Genomic DNA, 20,877 nt, shown 5'->3' on the forward strand with positions numbered 1-20,877 from the left:
CCTTTGATCCCATGGGTTTTCTTTGAAATGTGCCACTTTAATAGGCCTAAAATATAGGTAGAAGGTAGGAAAACGGGATTTTGTTCATTAGTTTAATTAGTTATTATTTAATTCAATAAGGGCCCATTAGGCCATTAGTTGGTTGTAAAGTCCTATATAGACTATTAGTTAGTTAGTCCTACTCCATGTTGAAGTTATAAAGTTAAGTCCTAGTCCTATTTTGAATTCCTAGTTGTAATAGGAGTGTTTGGTCCTATTGAGAAACTAGCTCCTAGTATTAGTATGATTGTAAACTTTCCCTCTATAAATAGAGAGGCATATGTACCATTATTAGACAGATTTGAATAAAAGAAAGTTTGCATTTATGAAAGAAAGTTTGCAACTAAATGCTTAGAGCAGCTGAGATAGCTGTGGGTGAGAAGCCCAGGCTGAGATAGCCACTTCCTTTATTCTCTTTCACCCTTCTCAACCCCCATCTATTTTATTCTTCTTTTTTATTTTATTTTATTTGCTATAACATGCAAGAGGTATAGTTCAGATTTTGATAAAAGTCTCCAGAAATCAGAACCGATCAGCAGTCCTAGTGGGAATAGGAGAGAGATCGATCTCCTCTTTCCTCTCTTTCTCTCTTCTGTACTCTGTTTAGTCAGGTCTTCAATCAGGGTATTCCAGGCCTCATAAGGGTCCCACGATCCTTACTTAGTCACTGTTGGAAGCATTCAGCTGCTGTTCTTGAAGGTTTTTCTCAGTTTTCTCTCCTAGGTCAGAAAATCAAGAAAGCTTGTAACTTCACAACCAGCCGTCAGAATCCTCTCAACTTTGGGGGTTTTTGTACTCTCCCTAGGGACTATTTACGCCCAAGAGTGTAATTCAATCGGACTCCTACAGCCCTGCACCTCTCTCTCTCCAGCTCTATAACAGGTCTTTCTCTCTCCTATCGGGTTAGGTTTTGGGCTGGTTTTGCTCCTATATGGGTATTGTATCCTTAGGGATTTATTTGATGGTATTATTTCTTTGCTTTTTACTCCTATTTGTATTGTTTGGGGTTATAAACTGTGGAGTTAGTTACTTGTAATCTACTCCTGCATTAGTTGGGTAGATTCCTTAGTCGGTGTACGTTTTGCTGGGGAATTTGAACTTCAATCCCCAACAACGATTCAATAATCGATTCATGAGGGTCCTGAGAGAATTGGAAGAAATCCACAAAGGATTTGATGTATGTGGATTTAAGGCTTCCACTAGAAAAGCAAAAATTCTGTGTATTCCTTCACGTTTCTCTAGAGAATCTTTGAACTTTGGAAAGTCGCCAGGTAAGGTAAATGCTGGGTTGGGAGATGCAACTTTTCAAGGGGGTCCATCTATGTTTTGGTCCACAAGTTGTTCCAATAAACGGAAAAACAAGTCTGATTTGTTTCGTCAAATCTGTTTCTTGACACAGAAATAAGCATAAATTTCTTATGTTTCAAAAAACAGGTGAAACAAAACAGGTCTATCAAACAATTTTGTGGTGTTTTTCTGTTTCTGAGCACAAAAAAACTGAAAAACACGTTTTCGAATAAGTTATCAAATGGTGCCTAATTCTCTATCCATCTGGTTTTACTTTTTTAATTTTTTTTAAACACCAATGGGGTTTATTGAAGGATAATTAGTAATGGGCACTAAGGCCTTGTTATTGTGCAGCTCAAACGCACGAAACCCCAAACCTAGCTATCATTCTCCATCGATTCGTATTTTCCTTCGAATCTCTGCTACCATTTCTTCCAATGGCTATTGATCAGAACTCAATGTGCGAAGATCTCCGGCCATTGAGTGCAGCTCAAACCATTGCAGAAGAGGCTTGTCACCGTCGCTGGAGGAACATGGAGGTAGGAAGCATGCACCAACAAGTGTTGGCTTGGAAGTTAGATGATGTAGATCGATTCTATGTGCAACATTACATCAGTCGCAAGAATTACCTTGAAGGGTGGTCCATCACCTCAATCAATGGACCAACCCACTAGGCCATAGGGCCAACCAGCCACTATCGGGTGGGGGTTTTGGGTCCCTCAAATCCAAATTGTTGGGGCTGTTCCAGTCTTGGACAGCAAGCTATTGATTGGAAGCTTTCAGAGGATCGTTTGATTTGTTTCCTTTTTGGTTACTTATTCTCATTTAGGGAAGATCTCACTTGTTTTAGACTCTTTTCTCTTAAGTTTCCTTTTCTCCTTTTTGTTTCTATTTTTGTTACTTTCTATTTAGAGACTTCATAGTTGGAACTATAAATTATATCAGACCCATAGAGTTCTCCATAGTTCTAAATCTCGGAAATTGCACGTTTCGTTGGTTTTTGACCAACCCGAGAACGAAACCAGGTATTTGGGAAATTGCGGCACAAATTTCTAGCAATAGGCTAGAAAAACGACCAGGTTTTGGAAAATTCGACCAAAATTTTGGTTTTGGTGGAAACCTGGTTGAAACCCGAGATTTAGAACCATGTAGGTCTCCCACGATTTATTAATGAAGATTGATGGTTGCTTTGTGCAACTACTGCCCCGAGAAAGGCTGTGACTGAGAGAGTCTAAAATAGGTTAGATGCCTAGGCTGTGAGAGCCAACCATAGAAGTTTCGGCCAAAATTTCTATGTTTTCACTGTGGTTGAAACAAAACCATGGGTCAAATTGAAAATGTTACTGGTTTCGACGATATTTCGTACATATCGGTAGTTCGATCGGTTTTGACTGAAAAATACGAAGTTTGGTTACTTTCAAACTGTTTTGACCAGCCCATGACATGTTGAGTTTTGCCCCCCCAAAATACATGGTTTCAACTGTTTTGATCCATATCTTGGTTTTGAGCTGGGTCGAAATCTGCCTCGAGATCGAAATTCTTATCCTTGGAGCCTACCATCCCCATCCCTCTTATCCATTGATCCCCTCTCCTCCTTTTCTTATTCCCTTATTTTCTGAGTGTATTTAAGCCATCCAAGAACTGTTAGAGGACCCTTTGAAGGTCTAATTCAGTTGTTGCTACTGCTGCTGCTGCTGTTGATCTAAGACCACCATTCAAGGCCTGCGACACCACTGTTTTGGATATTTATGGGCAGCAAGTGTATTCCCATATCTCCTAGCTTACTTGGCCATTAAGGCGGCCCATCTTTTGAGGACCTGTTAGGCCCTTCCTAAAGGCCACTTGACCAAAAGATTGGGGCCATCTGATGTCTGGCTATCGGGATACCTAAAATCTCTCAAAATCTGACCTGATTCAAGAACTGATCCATATTCTGTTTCAGTCATCAAGTCAAGCTGGTTTTCTGCGATCTTATTCATATTATGGTTTCCTATGTTCGATGGTAATCCCTGCCCTACTATCTATTTGATGTCTGAGATTTTGTGTTAATTTATTTCCTACTATCTCAGTCTTGACCTATTTTGTGGCCTGCGGCTAGGGGATTTTGTTCTGTTATTGCTGTGACTTTTAGTGGGGTTTATTCCAGCTATTGTGGGTATTATTAGTACACATGAGGGACGGATTTGAGTATTATTTGTGGAACTATAAGTTGATGTTAAGCCCTGCGATCAGACCTATTGTCATTACCTATTTTGAGCTGTTTAGTGATCCTACTGGGGTTGGACAGTTTTCTGTCTAGCCTTACATCACTAGAAATGACACAAGCAGGGGTGGGATGGGGGAAGGGCAGGGGAGAGTGGAGGGTTGGAGGGTGGTTGCGCAATGATCATGGGTGGTGCGCAAGGTGTTGTAGGGAGGAGATATAACTCCTGTGAGAATGGTTGGAAGGTGACGTGCCTCTCGGGGAAGAAGAAGAAGCAGTTACAGCAGCGGGGGGCGGGGGGAGCTCCCCAAATATTTCAAAATTTTGACTTTTATTTCCCATAATATCATACCAAACATTAAACCCTGGGCCAAGGTAGCAACAATGCTGGTGATAAACTTCTGTGTGATACAGAGTAAGTTTAGCCGAGTTGGTCTGCTGGCTTGGTTGACTGGGCCTGAATGCAGGCAACTTGTAGGTATCTGCTGCATTTATGCATCATTTCCTTGATGTGCTTCTACATTTGTTAGGTTCAAACGTAGCAATAGAGCCCTGTTGAAAGGAACAGGAAGCTGTTTCAAGATCCAAATAATTACATTAGCATTTATGCTATGGATTAACTCATTTTCCATAAAAATTAACTTCCTTATTATCTTTATAGACTTGTCATTGTACTATTGCTGTGGGCTGCACAAATCACTGTGGTATTTGCCATTGCCACGGTTAAGGTTACTCACTCATGGTGTTGTCATATTTTATTGATCAAAGTGTTTGGCACTTTTGAGTACTATAATCAGGCTACTGAGGTGGTGTCAATTTTTTTATTTTTTAATATTATGGTCCAGTTGGTTTAATTTTTCCTAGATGTTTTAGTTTCATAATTACTGTTTGTTATTCAGATTAGATAATGTGACGCTAGTGTTATTTTTGTCTTGGCAGCAAAATAATTTACTATTTTTTTAATGATTTTTCGTGTTCATTCTTCTGTTTCACTTCTCCAGAAATGCAAGGACTGGATAATCTCATCCCCCTTTCACCGCAGTGGCTTTTGCCAAAGCCTGGGGATAGTAAACCTGGAATGGTGACTGGGGTGAGTTGTCTTAATTTCTCTTAGTTTATCCAAGTTTTTAACCTGCTTATCTCTAAACAAAGTTTTGGCAATGTACATTGCCATACATGAGATGCATATAGGACCAATCTAAATGCTTGTCCACCTTAATGTGGAAATAACTTGAGAATTCACTGTTTGTCTACCGTACAGGAATCCAATTTCAGCCCAAGTCCAGGTCATAACAGCAGTGTGGATGCCTCAAAATCTTCAGGAAATGGTGAGGAAATCCAAGATAATGAGAAGAAAAGGGATGTTTATCGGCTAAGCTTGCTTGATACGGAATCTGGTCGTAGGGACCGCTGGCGTGATGAAGAACGAGACACAGATTCCTCTATCCGCAGGGACCGTTGGAGGGAGGGAGATAAAGAGATTGGTGATGCACGCAAGGTGGACAAGTGGATGGATAGCCCCTCCATTAGACACTCTGGGGAAGCACGCCGTGCCCCATCTGAGAGGTGGACTGATTCTGGTAACAGGGAAAGTAATTATGAGCAACGACGTGAGAGCAAATGGAACACACGTTGGGGGCCGGAAGATAAGGAGTCAGAAAGTTGGCGTGAGAAGTGGCTAGATTCTAGCAGAGATGGTGAAGTGCCTCGTGATAAAGGGTTATCTCATCTGAACAATCATGGGAAAGATGATAAAGAGGGAGACCATTATAGGCCATGGCGATCTAACTCCTCCCAAAACCGAGGAAGGGGAGAGCCCCATTTCCAAACTCTGACACCTAACAAGCAAACTCCTATGCATGGTTACAGCAGGGGCCGAGGAGAAAATACACCTCCGACCTTCTCTGTTGGTCGTGGTAGAGTCGGTTCTGGTGGAAGTGCTGTGAATAGCACTTCTGCCTATCCTCTGTCTTTAGGTTCTGTCTCAGACAAGATTGAAAGTGCTCATGGGGACTCTTTCCCTTTAAGTTATAGTAGGACAAAATTGCTTGATATATACAGGGTGACTGATGTGGGATCCTTCGGAAAGCAGTTAGATGGATTTGTAGAAGTTCCTTCTCTTACACAGGCAGATCCATTAGAACCTCTGGCACTTTCTGCACCTACTGTTGAGGAACTGGTAATCTGATTTACAATTTCATTTGCTGCAGTTTATGCTGTTATTTGTGGTTTTTTGGTTGGTTTAATTGTTTTTGTTGCTTGAATAGGTTGTTCTAAAGGGAATCGACAGGGGTGATATAGTGAGTAGTAGTATTCCTCAGGTTTCTAAAGATGGTACTGTTGGACGGAATTCAACTGATTTGGTGCAAACAAGACGAACCAGGCTTGGTATTGTACCTATTCGTGATACATCTTTATATATATCTACATATACTTGGGGTGCACTTGGGGACCTGGCATGTGTTATAAATTGTAAACAGGTCTGGCCTGAATTTCTTCGCTAGCCAGCCTGGTAGCACTCAAAATATTGGATGCCAATATTTTATGCTGCAGATTCCATCCCACTTAAGACTAAATATCATGTTTGTAATGAATTTGATCAAACAGATTGTTTTGAATTGATATATTTCATCTCAGCAGGTAGTCGAGAAGATTTGCCATCTTCCATTGATGACTTCAAGGAGGATTCTGACAATTCAAAAGGTAGGCATTTAAACTATAATGAGAGTATTTCTTATGGAAGGCATGCACACATTCTTGGCTCTGATTCAAAGTTGGAAACAATTGAGGATCGTCAGGCATCCCTCGATGGCTCGTTTAGTCTAGAAGGTAGCAGATCTATAAATTACAGTAATGCCATACAAAAATCTTGGTATCTTCCACATGTTGTATTAGCCATGGCGGAGGTAGAGGTTACAATTTGATGGGTGAGACCTTGGTAGTTGATGAAGTGACTTGCACAAAGTCTTTGAACTATCCATGCCCAGCTGGAAGGTCTATGTCTATAAAGATGGAGGCTATGAGTCATCTAATTTTATTTTTGATTGAAAAATCAATGTTAAGTCTCGTTGAATGCTATGTCCTTGGTTTTGCTTATTTTTCTTTGATGCATCACACTAGAGTAGGTAGGTCAAACAGGAATACACAGGTTTTCTTATGCATCATTTCCATTTCCTTTAACATAATGCTAACCATAGTTGTCAAAGCAGCGCCTAGGCGTCCAAGCGGTTTTCTTGGGGTCTAGGCAATTGTCACGTTACTACAACGCCCCTCGAAATAGTTTAAACCAGGTTTGGCATTTATTTATGTCAAATATCAACAACAACAAAGCCTTGTCCCAACTTAATGGGGTCGGCTACATGGATCCAAAGAAAGCCAAAGGAAGAGAAAATAAAAGGCGTAAAAGGGGATAGATTGACAATCACTAACAAAGTAGAACACAGCTAAAGCGGGTCCGCTACCTGGATCCTAGGCCTTCAATCTGCTCTATTCGAAACCATACTTGGGGCAATGCCTAATTTGTGCATATCTTTTGTCACAACCTCTCCTATGGTTATTTTATGCCTGCCTCTAGCTCTTTTGGATCCTTTTATCTGAATCAAGTCACTCATCCTTACTGGTGCATCAGATGGCCTTAGCTGGGCATGCCCGAACCACCTCAAACGGTATTCTCCAAGCTAGTCAGGAATTGGGGCAACCCCTAGGTCCGCTGTAATTTGATCATTCCTAACCTTATCCTTTCTAGTTTTCCCGCACATCCATCTTAGCATTCTCATTTCCATTACCCCTAGCTTATTAATGTGCTGTTTCTTAACGGCCCAACATTCCGCCTTGTACATTATAGTCGGGCGCACGACAGCCCGATAAAAGCAAACTTAGGATATTATTCATAAATAAGCAAACACCCCCCCAATTTGAATTCAATAATAATTAAAAAATCAAATTCCAAAAGGATAAAAAGTCAATCCCGCAGCTCGGGAACAAAAACTGAATTTTTGGTTGTAGGGGTGATTTTCAACTTTCAAATGCTGGAGTTTTCCCAAATTTGAAAATTACATAAATCTTATCATTTTAAAACATTTCTAAAAACCAAAAAGTGTGGTAAAGTAGTTTTTGGTTCTAATGTCATAACTTTATTTCCATTCAGGCGATTTTTAATAGCATTTGTGCACCTTAAAATAAGTTTGACTAGAACATAACTTTGTAAAACAACTTGGATTTGTTGGAAAGCTGGTTTTGTGCTCTGCTTAATACACGAAGTCTCATGTGAAAGTAAAATCATTTGGCCAATCAAACTTATTAGAGAACGATAACATTTCTCTAAATGTCGATTTTTATGAATTGATGTGATTTGATGTTGATTTTTAATGACTTGATGTTGCTTAGTGTTGATTTTTAATGATATAAGGTATATGTAGCGTATTAAATAATGTTAGAAAATAGGGGAAATAGAAAACACTTGGGCGCCTTGTTGGCTAGGCGCTTAGGCAACCCTGAACCCTCCACCGCCTTGGGTCGCCTTGACAACTATGATGCTAATCCAGCATCACTTCAGTGATTTTAGTTTAACTGGTTTTTTCTTTTTCATTCATTATATTTGTGCTTTTGTGCAGCTTTTAGGGAAGATTTTAGTGCCACTAAGAAAGTTAATGAGGTGGCAGTTGGTAGAGAAATGAGTGCACATGGAAATTCCTCTCCTCATCCAGGCATTCCATGGAGATCTCAGTCACTAGGAGAGCGCTCACATTTACCATCGCATGATTGGAGAGATTTTTCTGCTGAAGTAAGGTCAGCAACTTCTGAAATGGGCTGGTCACATTCACAAAAGGAGCAGGATGCAGAACGGGAGAATAGTAAAACAGTTCTGCCTTCTTACTGCAAGGATGATTCTAACTGGCAAGTTGGTGAGGGTTTTCTTTCAGATATTGGCAGTGACTCTGTTCTTAGAAGGCAGTCATCTGAAGTCTTTGACAGGGAACGGGAAACTCGGAAGTTTCTGCTGCAGACTTCTCCGGAGGAGTTATCCCTGTGTTATAAAGATCCACAAGGTGAAATTCAAGGCCCTTTCTCTGGAAGTGACCTTATTGGGTGGTTTGAAGCTGGATATTTTAGCATAGACTTGCAAGTCCGCATTTCAAGTGCGTCACCTGACACACCTTTCTCATTGCTTGGGGATGTTATGCCACACTTACGAGCAAAAGCAAGGCCTCCGCCAGGATTCAGTACATCGAAACCGAATGAAACTGCAGATACATTAAGTAGGCCAAAGTTCAGTAGTCTTGGAAAGCTTCATGCAGGTTCCAGTGAGATTGATATCATGAAAAATGAATCAAGGGGTAAACATGAATCTGGGACTGATGCTGAGAATAGGTTTTTGGAGTCACTGATGTCTAGTAATATGAGCAGTCCTCCGCGAGATAAGTTTGGTTTCCCAGAAGGTAGGTTGTGTAATGGGAATAATTATGGTAAAAGTTTTGAGTAATTCTGTAATACAACTTACTTTTGCAGCTTCTGTTTTCGTTCTGATGATATTTGTATGGTTTTGTCATACATCAGTTTTTCTTACTCATGTGGTTTTGTTTTGATTTGTAGGCCTGCAAGGGTTTATTGGGAATAATTCTGGTGGAATGCCCCCAGTGGGAGCAGAAAGTGGTAATGATCTAAATTACCTCTTGGCACAAAGAATATCCCTAGAGCGACAGAGGTCTCTTCCCAATCCTCACCCATATTGGCCTGGGAGAGATGCAGCTTCCATGGTTCCAAAGGCAGAGCTTGTCCCTGACCCTTCTAGTCACTCAAAACTCCTATCTTCAATGGTAGATGGTCATCTTCAGATTCCTCATATTCAGAATAAGGACTTTATGTCTGTACTACAAGGAGGTGCATCTGACAATTCTTCATCTTCTGTTAATGGAATTTCCAGTTGGTCAAATTTTCCTGTCCAGAGTGGCTTGGATGCACGCCAGGATAAGATTGACATGCATCATAATCAACCTTACTCTGGCCAAACTGCATATGTGATGCAGCAACAAAGGATGCAACAACAGAATCAGCCATCTTTATCACCTTTAATTCCTCAAAATATAGATCATCCTACTGGCATTGTAACGCCGGAAAAGCTACTCACTTCTGGTCTCTCTCAAGATCCACAGATGCTAAGTATATTACAACAGCAGTATTTATTGTCCCAACTTCAATTACATCCGCAGGCACCTGTTCCCGCACAACTATCACTGCTAGATAAGCTCATATTGCTTAAGCAGCAACAGAAACAGGAGCAGCAGCAGCAGCTATTGCGGCAACAGCACTTGCTTTCACAGGTTTTGTCTGAGCATCAGTCTCATAATCACTTTCCTGAGCCCTCTTATGGACATTTACCGGCTGCTGCTGTCGCAGCAGGAAATGCTTCTGTGGACCTTCGTGGGCTTTGCCCTCCACATGATATGTTTCAGAATAATTCACAGATGCCAGTTCCTAATCTGCAAGATGGTCATGTGGCTAACTTTGCTACTTTGTCCTCGCAACTTCCACAGGATATTGCTTACAGTACCAGTTCTGAAGCCTCTCTTCTACATTTACCGCATCAAATTTTTGGCAATGTTACCCATCCAAAGGGTTGGGGTGGTACTATACCAGAAAAGATTGATGACATTCAGCAGAAGATGCCAACTGTGGTGGATAACTCACCCTCGCTGGAAGTAATGGACAATTCTTCATTTGAGACTCCTACTCTACAGGAACATGTGCTTACTTCGGACAGGAGTGCTGCTGTAGTTCAAGCTCAGTTGTCAGAGAGTACACCCACAAGTAGTGAACCTGCTGTAGTATGTACACCTGAAGCTATATCGATCTCTGTACCTCTAGCATCTCCAGAAATCCCTTCTAGTGCTCCATCAGGGGCTGACAAGGCCGAAACATCTGTTCATGAACAAACCAATGATGTGAAGCCTCCGTCAGCTAGTGTTGAAGAACCACAAGGTCAACATGTGCAATGTAAAATAGAGTCCCTAATGGTAAAAGAAGTTAAAAATACTGAAGTACGTGAGGCAAAGAAGGCTTCAGAGAAGAAATCCAGAAAGCAAAAATCTTCAAAGATGCAATCTTCTGCAGACCAGTCAAAGGGGATATCCAAAACATCTACTCCACTGCCAATGAAGCAATCTGAAACTGTGGGGGTAGAGGCAAAATCTGAGATGCACATGGATGTAGGAGAAGCAATTTATGGCACATCACCGGTGACAACAGGAGATGCAGGAACTGGAGTATCTACTGTTGAAACACTAGCTTCTCAACTAGCTAAGAGCTCCTTGGCTGGTAGCTTCTCTAATAATGAAGTTTCATCTATAGAAGGCAGGTTTGAACCGAGAGAAGTTGAATCTATTACAGCACATAGCACCCAGGGACATTCAGGACAAAAAGCTTGGAAATCTGGTCCTGGTCTCAAAGCTAAGTCCCTTTTGGAAATTCAACTGGAAGAACAGCGGAAGGCTCAGATGGAGATGATTATTTCTGAGAATGCCATATCTGTCAACTCTATGAGCTCCTCAACCCCTTGGGCTGGGGTTGTTGCGAATGCAGAGCCTAAGATGGTTAGAGATAATCATCAAGATGCAGTTGGTGCACAGACTACCATTGGAAAAGCTGATAGTTCTGTCAACCCAGTGAGCAAAAAGAGCCAGTTACATGACCTATTGGCTGAAGAAGTTTTGGCCAAGTCTAATTCTAATGAAAGAACTTCAGAGGTTTCTGACAATGTCTCTAATCTTCCAGTCAGTATCCAAGCAGATCCGATTGTTGACAATGATGATTTCATCGAGGCTAAAGACACTAAAAAGAGCCGCAAAAAGTCTGCGAAGGGTAAGGGTATGGCTGCTAAGGCATCGACACCCATTGCTTCTGCTGATATGCCGATTGCATCAAGTCCTGTTGAGAAAGCAAAAAGTTCTCGTCAGGTACAGCAGGAGAAGGATGTGTTACCTGCTCCACCGTCAGGTCCGTCCTTGGGAGATTTTGTGATCTGGAAGGGGGAGTCTGCAAGTCCTTTGCCTGCTCCAGCCTGGTCTACTGACTCAGGGAAGCTAAATAAGCCAACATCATTAAGGGACATCCTAAAGGAACAGGAGAAAAAGTTTTCATCGGTGCAGAACCAAAACCAAATGCCAACTCCCCAGAAAGTACAGTCAACCCGCAATACCCGTGGAAGTGGCTCCTCATGGACAGTCTCTGGGTCATCTCCCTCTAAGGCTGCATCTCCAATTCAAATCAATTCCCTTGCTTCTGTACATTCAAAATCTAAGGCGGAGGATGATTTGTTCTGGGGCCCACTGGATCAATCAAAACAAGAAGCCAAACAGTATGTTTCTGATGCTACCTTTTTCTTTATTTTTATATCAATTAATTACAGTGATTCTTTTTTTAGTGGTTATTATAATTTATCTGTTTAGTGGTGTGCATGTAGCTTTGTTTCGTATTCTTTCATAACGCCACATCATATATCTATTAGCTTTAGTCTACATGCACTATGTTGTTGCATCTATAGATTATAATCTTGTTTAGCTTGCGGTAACTTGAATGCAATTTACACCCTAAGTTAACAATGTTCCTTCATTTTTCTTTTGCATGAGTCATTATTCTGTTGAATCTCGTATGCGGGTCTCTTGGTGAGGATATCCATTCATGGTGTTGATTAACTCTAGTTTTCTATTTGGTATTCTTATAGAATTTTTCCCCTGCTCATCTCTACCTCAAATAATTTTGAAGCTCATATCTTGGCAGCATGGGTTGTAACGGTTTGTTGAATTGAAATCAGTCAAACCAAAGCTGCCAACCATTAACAGGTTTAACTGCCAGCTTAAACATGGGAGAAGCATGTAAGTTCTCCATTAATTTATATTGGTTATGGTCTGGTGGTTGGTCAGGTAAAATTGGGACTGTATGTGATGCAGTGGCGCTTTCTGTGGACTGGCCTGGACCCATGTTGGAGTCCAGTAAAATATTTAGGATTTATTTCTGTTTTGGGAGTAACATGTAACCATTTATCTTATTGGGTAAATTAAACAGGAGATTTGCTGTAGTTAGTTTCTTATTCTCAATAGAGTGTTCTTAGTAGTTAGTATTTTCTTATTTATATGGCATGAATTATGCTGAAGTTTCAGAATTGAATAATGGAATATTGAGTTCTTTTTTTGTCGAAGCTTGTATTCCTAGGGCAGCTTGGCTTTCATTCCGTTTCCTTTCCTTCTCAGGTATGTTGCCCTTTCTTCTTCCCTGCTGTTCCATATTCTTTCCTTGCCTCTTTCTTCTCCTATAGCTTCTTCCTAATTCTCTTCTCTCCTTCCCCCTTGGCTGTTTTCCTTTTTCTGTTCTCTGCAAGAGGTACTGTGTGGCTGAGAAAACAAACATCAGAGCTCTGTAGCCCCTCCACTGACTGATCTTTTGGGGTTCACTTGCATACCCTAAAGCGACTCTACCCCTTTAGTTATCTGCCCTTAAGGACCTTCTGTGGTGAGTTGCAAACCAGCAACTATAGCTGGTTATTTCCTTGCCTCTAGATCTGATTTCAGAGTGATCCTCTCTCTCCACGTGCTTTTTTGGGAGCTCCTTGGTAGCATTCGGTAGATCATTAAATTAGATAGCCACCCCTAAAATCTTGAGGGGATTGGATCTCCATCGGATGAGATCTCTAATCCACAAGAGCTCCTTCACTGCGCAAGTCGTTGGTTTGCTGTTTAGAGGTAGAAGACAACCTCAACCTCAAATTGTAGTTTGTTTAAAGGCCCTTATTTCTGTTTTTACTGAGAATACATTTCCCTTCTCCTTTTATTCTCCTTTGCCCCTTCTTTTTTGTTTTGGTTCCAAGTTAGTCGCTCGACTCGCTCCTTTAAATAATAATTCACTTTCTATACTTCTTTCTCGTCTTCCTACATACCATTGAGATTCTGATTATTTATGGCTCTGTGAGTACCCCATAGAAACTTTGATATATGTACAAAATTGCCATTTTCTTCCCCTACATTTCGCTATTTTACAATTGGGTGGGTTCTTAATGAACTCAAACAGGGTTTCCGAACCCTGGATTGCATCAGTATATATAGGCAGTGAATATATTATGATCTTCATTAACTTGGGAGTTAAAAAATGACCAAGTCTATGAAAAAAGAAAAAGAATGGTGGAACTTTAAGCTCTGTACTGTATTAGAATGTTTTGCTCAATTGTAACATAATTGTTTATATTTTAGCCCAACTTTTTGGCATGCTGAACTGTCACACAAGCATTCGTACCATAACCAGATGAAGAAAAAGAATTCTAGAGGACACTGATTGTGGTCAACGAAATAAGTTGACCTTACTGGTACATAAGTAAATTTACTGTTTGAGAATGTAACACGTTTTCCTTTCCTATTCCTAGAAACGGAGAAACGGGGTAAAAAGCGTTAGATAATCTTGTTTCGTTTCACCTGTTTTTAGAAACGTAAATAGGAAGTTATGAAAATTTATGTTTCAAGACTTCGTTTCTAGAAACAAGTGAAGGCAACAAATTATGGATTTGTGCCCGATAAAAAAAGCCCAAAAGTGAGAAAAGCGTCTCTTCTCAAGCTCGAAAGTGGACTCCACAGCCCTGCAACTCGATGAATAGCAGAGACAACGGTGACAGTATGCTCTGCTACTCAATGAACAACAGAGACAACTTGATGAACAGCAGAGATTTCAAGCAATCTTCCGTCTGCAACTGAATATTGAACTCCATGGCCTTCTTCAAGCCCTTGCAACCAGGGTTCTCGAATTTCCTCGACCGGTAACTGCAACAGATCACAATAGAGACAACGGCGACGGTAAAGAATACAGGAGACCCTAGAATGTAGGGGAAAGGGGACTCTCGGAAGGCAGCAGAATGAGAAACTAGAAGAGAGGGAAGGATTTGGGAGAGGGATTGGAAAATATAAGAGAAATAGGTGACAACGAAGGTGCAAGAGAAAAGGACCAAGATGAGAATGAGAATGTTTAGGGTCGCTGAGGGTGAGTGCTTGTAGAGAAGAGTATTGGAGGCGGAGTTGTTGGGGTTTGTGGAGGAAGAATGTCTCTTGTTAGGCTTCTGAGAAGGTGAGGATGAAGATGATGAAGAGGTGGGCATGGCGGTGACGGAAGAGAGAAGGTGGAACATGTTATCAAACAACAATGTGTGCATAAATCGATCCAAGAAGCAGGTTTATCAAATGCCCAAAAATTCTTTTCTGTTCCCAGAAACGTGAAAACGGCAGAAACGTCAAACGGTGCATTAGTTCCCAAGTGGAACCAAAGGGATGTGTTAGAGGAGCATAAGGGAAGTAAAGGCTTTTTTTTTTTTAAGCGAGTAGAAGTCACGTTCAACTTTCATCACCTTTGTTGAACTATGGGTGTTGTCATTATTTTCAACACAATGAGCAACACACTCATACTGCAGTCAGCTGAGCAACATAGTCATTGGTGGATGACTTGTGTGCAGTTTGGGTAGAGAAGCGAGTCATGCAGAGACATGGCGGTGGCAAAGAGTAGTTGCAAAGATTAGTCAACAGTCAGTGACATGGCATATGATGTATAGCATGGGGAGATGGCACAGATTGTGTACTGATGTGGGCAGACCTGGCAGAGGCAGTACAATGGTATGGCAGTGCTGGTAGTGATGTGGATCCGGATTCCAATAGACTGAAATCGGATCGCTTAGGGCCCACAATAATGACCAAATAATTCAACCGTAAAATATAATGGCAGAATTGTAAATAGGGCTTCAACTAGATGGCAAAACTGTAATTAACTCAAGTATAATGGTTGAAGGATATTATTGTAATTTCAGAAACAAACATGTGCATTACTGAAATTACAACAAGTGATGGGTAACTGAGATAGGAAATTAGAATAGGGGGTGTTCTGTAATTGATAAAGTAGGGAGAAACTATTAGAACACACTTTTCAGTACAGTGGGTTTATTTGTAAATTTAAGTAACTGTCCTTACTTGTAAATTCAGAAACCCTATCCTCCTCTTCTTCTTCTTCTTCTTCTTCTTCTTCTTCTTCACGATAGAACACAAAACCAGCGCTAATGAAAGGACCTTGCGAGGGACATAGTTCTTTCCTTGATGATCGATTCAGCCCACAAATTAAAACGGAGGATCACCATAGTAAGTTCTATCGAATCCAGCAATACTAATCGCAGACCTCAAGGGTACAAAGAGTAATTAAATTCTGCAACTCAGATCTGGGCGGTAGCTTCAAGCAGCCTGAGTCGCGAGTCTTGTTTCTCACAAGAGGAGATTCAATAGGAGCCAAGATGCTAGGGTTCAAGTCGTATATGGGAGTGCTTCCTTCGATCAAAACTTCAACCCAAACGGATCACACACAAAGGCACTCAAAGCACTTGAATAGGGCTGCAACTATCGCCAGAAACAGGGCAGCTACTGTAGTTCAAAGGAGGGTAGGGTTAAGACCTGAAAATAATAATGAAGAGGAAGAGGAAGAAATAAAGAAGAAGTAAAAGAATGGTAGGGAAGAAAGGAGAGAAATTCAGAGAGGGAGAAAGGGGAAATCAATAGCCATGGGTCACACCCAAAAATTCTTCAACCAAGTTGTAAATCTCCAAAATTAAAACTCAAAAAACTTCATCGATTACATGTCCAATATAAAGGAAAAATCAGACAATTAATGGCAACTACTTGAAAATAGAAACTAACCTACATACCAACTAAAATAAAAATCAAGTCTAAATTAAAATACTATCAAACTAATTTCTAAGCCAAAAAGGAAAGTAAATAGGGAAATTTCAAAATCAAAGAGATCCCTTCCATCGCCCAACTGCATCAGGTAGTGTTCACTGAGTGATTTGGCAGTCTGGGGACGTTTTGCAGTGATTAGGTAGATGAGTCAGTTTGGGGGTCAATTTGGGTAGGCCAAATGGCAGAGTTGGAAGATGGTTTGAATTGGAAGGTTTTAGAGCATCGTGCCATCTTTCTAATGCAGTTGGAATCACGTTGTTCGATTTCGGATGAGGGAGTTATGACCATAATGTAGGAATGGATTTGACAAGTCAAACCAGCCCCAAACTGCAGGAACTTTTAAACTAAGAACAACCAAAACCAATAGCAAACTTATAGCAGAAAATCAGACTTCAGCCACAAACCAGAATTGATAAACGATCTCAATGAACAGTAACCAGAAGCGAAATAAATCAGCAGCAGTCTTAGGATTAAACCAGAAATTTTAATAACAATATAACACCTCCAGTAGGTTCAGATCACAGATGCTAATAGTCCAGAATGTCACAGTAACACAGAACAGAAAACAGAATCTAAATCTGTGCAGGTTTTGACAATCGACCAGAATTGCTTGACAGTTCACTTCAGCAGATCCAGTGGTCTGATTGACCCCAAAATTGGATCGATCCTTCCTCTGGATAGGATTATCCTTCAGTCAAAATATGGAGGCCATCGGATGGCTAGTTCTCCAAAAAAACTAGGCCGATAGGAAGGAACACAGAAAAACCCAACCCAGAAATTTCTGCAGAAAAATTCAGATTACTTGCCTGTACTGCTGAAGAAGATAATCCAATAAGAGAACCAGAAAAGAAAAGACCCACCCGGACTTCTCGCCGCAGAGTGTCGATCGGATCACACACCAATCCCTAACCCTTGATCAAACACAAAGGTATAGCCATGGAGAAAACCCAGCGGCAGCAGCATAAAGCTTCTTCTTTTTTTAATTGTAAAAATCGTCTAGGCTTTTAGGAGCCTCCTCTTCTTTATTTATAATGTTAATGGGGGAGGGAATTACAAAATAGAAGTTTCCTCAAAAAGGAAACTAAATATTCTCCTAGTACAATAGTTACTAAAAACTGAAATTGGAAACTAACTGAAATTAGAAACTAGTTGAAAAAGGAAACTAACTACTAATGACTTGACTCAATTAATAACTTGACTCCTAAGGAAACAAATATAACTCAAATCAAGCCCAACTAAAAAGGAAACTAATGAAAATGGAAACTAACTAGTAATCCCGTATTCAATCTTAGACCCTCCCTTTTAGACCCATAAAAGTGATCTATTACCCTCAAAACACATAGGATCAAAGGCCCAATATGTATGGAACCCAACCCTAAGCTTATTCCTAATAAAACAAGCCTATTTTGGTAATTAATCTGCATCAACTCTCCCCATCTTGAAAAAATTCGTCCTCGAATTTTGCAATGATAAGGAGGAAACAACATGTGCGTAGCAGCTTTAACCATTCCCAAACAAAATTCTGGTTGCTTGTAGACTTTTGGAAGGTAGTCTTCAAGGTGTGGAGCTTTCTCTTCAAAGAACCATGATGGCATAACAAACTCTATATGCTCAACCTCTGAATCAATACCAACTGTGAATGTCGTGTGCATAGAGTCGTCAATGTTAGTAACCTTCTCATCAAGGATTGGAACAAACGCATCCTTTTCATCATGAATCTCAAAGACTTGTTGTGGAGTTCTTTCAATCACTACCTCATCTTCCTCATCTTTAGTCTTGCCTATTATGCTCTCTTCAATGTAGAATCCTTCACTGGAGTCTTCTTCCATGGTTTCAGTCTTGTCTACTATGCTCTCTTCAATGTAGAACTCTTCAGTTGAATCTTCTATCTCTTGACCTTCTGTCTTTGAAGCTTCAAGAACCATCTCTTCAATGTAAACCTTGACTTCAAGTTCTTTTGGTTTGAATAGAGGTATCTTCACTTCACATAAAAGATTTGTGGCTCTTGGGGGTATTGAAGTGTTAGGTTTAGTGGCTGAAAAATTCTTCTTGACCTCCCTAGCTTGGTAACCAAACCTTCTACCTGGTTGTGCCAGAAGTTCCTCTGCTTGAAGAGGCTTGTCAAAGCAATCTCTCACTGTATACACATCAGCAACACCAATTTCTCTCTTAATTTTAGCTCGTAATCCCAGTCGAAACTGAGAAAGTAATTTCCTCTCATTCTTCCTAATGCTTGTGAGAGAATAAAGTGCATCAAATTTGTTCATGTATTCCGCAACATTCATATTTCTTTGACGAAGAGGGTTCAATTGGTCTTGTATGCGAGCTTTAAAATTGCATGGCAAGTACTTATCAGATAGTTCTTGCTTCATCTCTTCCCATGTAGTAGGTTCTCTACCACAGTCCTCCAGTTCGTACTCATAGGTTCTCCACCAATCACGGGCAGCCTCAACTAGCTTGGCACGAGCTAGTTTCATCTTCCGTTCCTCAGGCAAGTCATAATAATCAAAATAATCATCCAGAGCAGCTACCCAATCATAGAACAAATGGGGGTCATATCTCCCATCAAACTCCTTCAGATCGAGCTTGACCTTCGGTGAATCTCCAGAATATCTCTGTTGCACGAGACGCTCAGTCTCAAAGTATCCTCTTATATGCTCTTCAAAAGTAGGTTGTGCCACCGGAACCCTCTGTGGTGCTCTCAGATTAGGGTTTGCTCTCCTATTAGTCAACTGAGTAACCACATTCATTGGAGTGTCCACTTCGGGTGTTATACGTGAACTGCCAGTAGGCTGTTGGGGTGAGGTCTCTTCATTCAACAACCTGGCATCCAATTCAGCCTTCAACTCAGCCTTCAATTCAGTCCGTAAGGTTTGCTGTTCAGCCCTCATCTCAGTCCTCATAGTCTGTAGCATCTCCATAAGAGAAGCTAGGGTAGGGGTGTTGTTCCCAGCCATGCTCTGATACCACTTAATGTAGGAATGGATTTGACAAGTCAAACCAGCCCCAAACTGCAGGAACTTTTAAACTAAGAACAACCAAAACCAATAGCAAACTTATAGCAGAAAATCAGACTTCAGCCACAAACCAGAATTGATAAACGATCTCAATGAACAGTAACCAGAAGCGAAATAAATCAGCAGCAGTCTTAGGATTAAACCAGAAATTTTAATAACAATATAACACCTCCAGTAGGTTCAGATCACAGATGCTAATAGTCCAGAATGTCACAGTAACACAGAACAGAAAACAGAATCTAAATCTGTGCAGGTTTTGACAATCGACCAGAATTGCTTGACAGTTCACTTCAGCAGATCCAGTGGTCTGATTGACCCCAAAATTGGATCGATCCTTCCTCTGGATAGGATTATCCTTCAGTCAAAATATGGAGGCCATCGGATGGCTAGTTCTCCAAAAAAACTAGGCCGATAGGAAGGAACACAGAAAAACCCAACCCAGAAATTTCTGCAGAAAAATTCAGATTACTTGCCTGTACTGCTGAAGAAGATAATCCAATAAGAGAACCAGAAAAGAAAAGACCCACCCGGACTTCTCGCCGCAGAGTGTCGATCGGATCACACACCAATCCCTAACCCTTGATCAAACACAAAGGTATAGCCATGGAGAAAACCCAGCGGCAGCAGCATAAAGCTTCTTCTTTTTTTAATTGTAAAAATCGTCTAGGCTTTTAGGAGCCTCCTCTTCTTTATTTATAATGTTAATGGGGGAGGGAATTACAAAATAGAAGTTTCCTCAAAAAGGAAACTAAATATTCTCCTAGTACAATAGTTACTAAAAACTGAAATTGGAAACTAACTGAAATTAGAAACTAGTTGAAAAAGGAAACTAACTACTAATGACTTGACTCAATTAATAACTTGACTCCTAAGGAAACAAATATAACTCAAATCAAGCCCAACTAAAAAGGAAACTAATGAAAATGGAAACTAACTAGTAATCCCGTATTCAATCTTAGACCCTCCCTTTTAGACCCATAAAAGTGATCTATTACCCTCAAAACACATAGGATCAAAGGCCCAATATGTATGGAACCCAACCCTAAGCTTATTCCTAATAAAACAAGCCTATTTTGGTAATTAATCTGCATCAGACCATTTTTGTACTTTAACTCTAGGAGTGCCAAGTGTTTGAAAAAATGCCCCAAAGAGGTGCCACACACTCGTGGATATGATTTTGTGTCATGTGATGAAGAGTGGGCCCCACTAGATGAGATGACAATGTCATTGATGTCTGGATGATGTGACATGCATGATATGTATCATGGAATGTGCATGATGATAGAGTATGCATCATGGTGCTGGGCATGATGATGATGCTATGGTGGCAGACTGACATGGCATGAAGAATGGTTATGTTGATGGTCATGCATAATGCATGTAGATGTGATGGCATGCATGGTGTGTGCATAGCGATCGTGCATGTGAAGGCCATGTGTATGAAATGACATGGATGTAATGATGGGATGGGTATAACTGACGTGGCATCACACAAGGTGAGGTGGCAAGTGTACAGATGGCAACCACCTAGGTGCCAACATGACTAGTTGAGCCAGCTGAGCAGGAAGCCCAACAAGCACACCGC

General features: G+C 40.7%; 1 protein-coding gene across 4 annotated transcripts in view; it reads left to right on the forward strand.

Moving 5' to 3' along the window:
• The window catches only part of LOC122074014 (protein ESSENTIAL FOR POTEXVIRUS ACCUMULATION 1-like), a 34,721-nt gene that overhangs the window by 6,582 nt on the left and 7,262 nt on the right, over positions 1-20,877 (forward strand). For 3 of the 4 annotated variants that reach the window (XR_006138941.1, XM_042638782.1, XM_042638784.1), the window contains 6 exons: positions 4,531-4,619; positions 4,791-5,708; positions 5,797-5,917; positions 6,167-6,232; positions 8,143-8,967; positions 9,122-11,882. Coding sequence is in view for 3 of the 4 variants with exons in the window: in XM_042638782.1 (XP_042494716.1) it covers positions 4,531-4,619; positions 4,791-5,708; positions 5,797-5,917; positions 6,167-6,232; positions 8,143-8,967; positions 9,122-11,882 (4,780 nt within the window). In the remaining variant the exon portion in view is untranslated. The remainder of the gene's footprint in view (positions 1-4,530; positions 4,620-4,790; positions 5,709-5,796; positions 5,918-6,166; positions 6,233-8,142; positions 8,968-9,121; positions 11,883-20,877) is intronic. The other variant, XM_042638783.1, reaches the window with a different exon arrangement.

The sequence above is a fragment of the Macadamia integrifolia genome, chromosome 3 (genome assembly GCF_013358625.1).
Source record: "Macadamia integrifolia cultivar HAES 741 chromosome 3, SCU_Mint_v3, whole genome shotgun sequence".
NCBI classification, from domain to species: domain Eukaryota; kingdom Viridiplantae; phylum Streptophyta; class Magnoliopsida; order Proteales; family Proteaceae; genus Macadamia; species Macadamia integrifolia.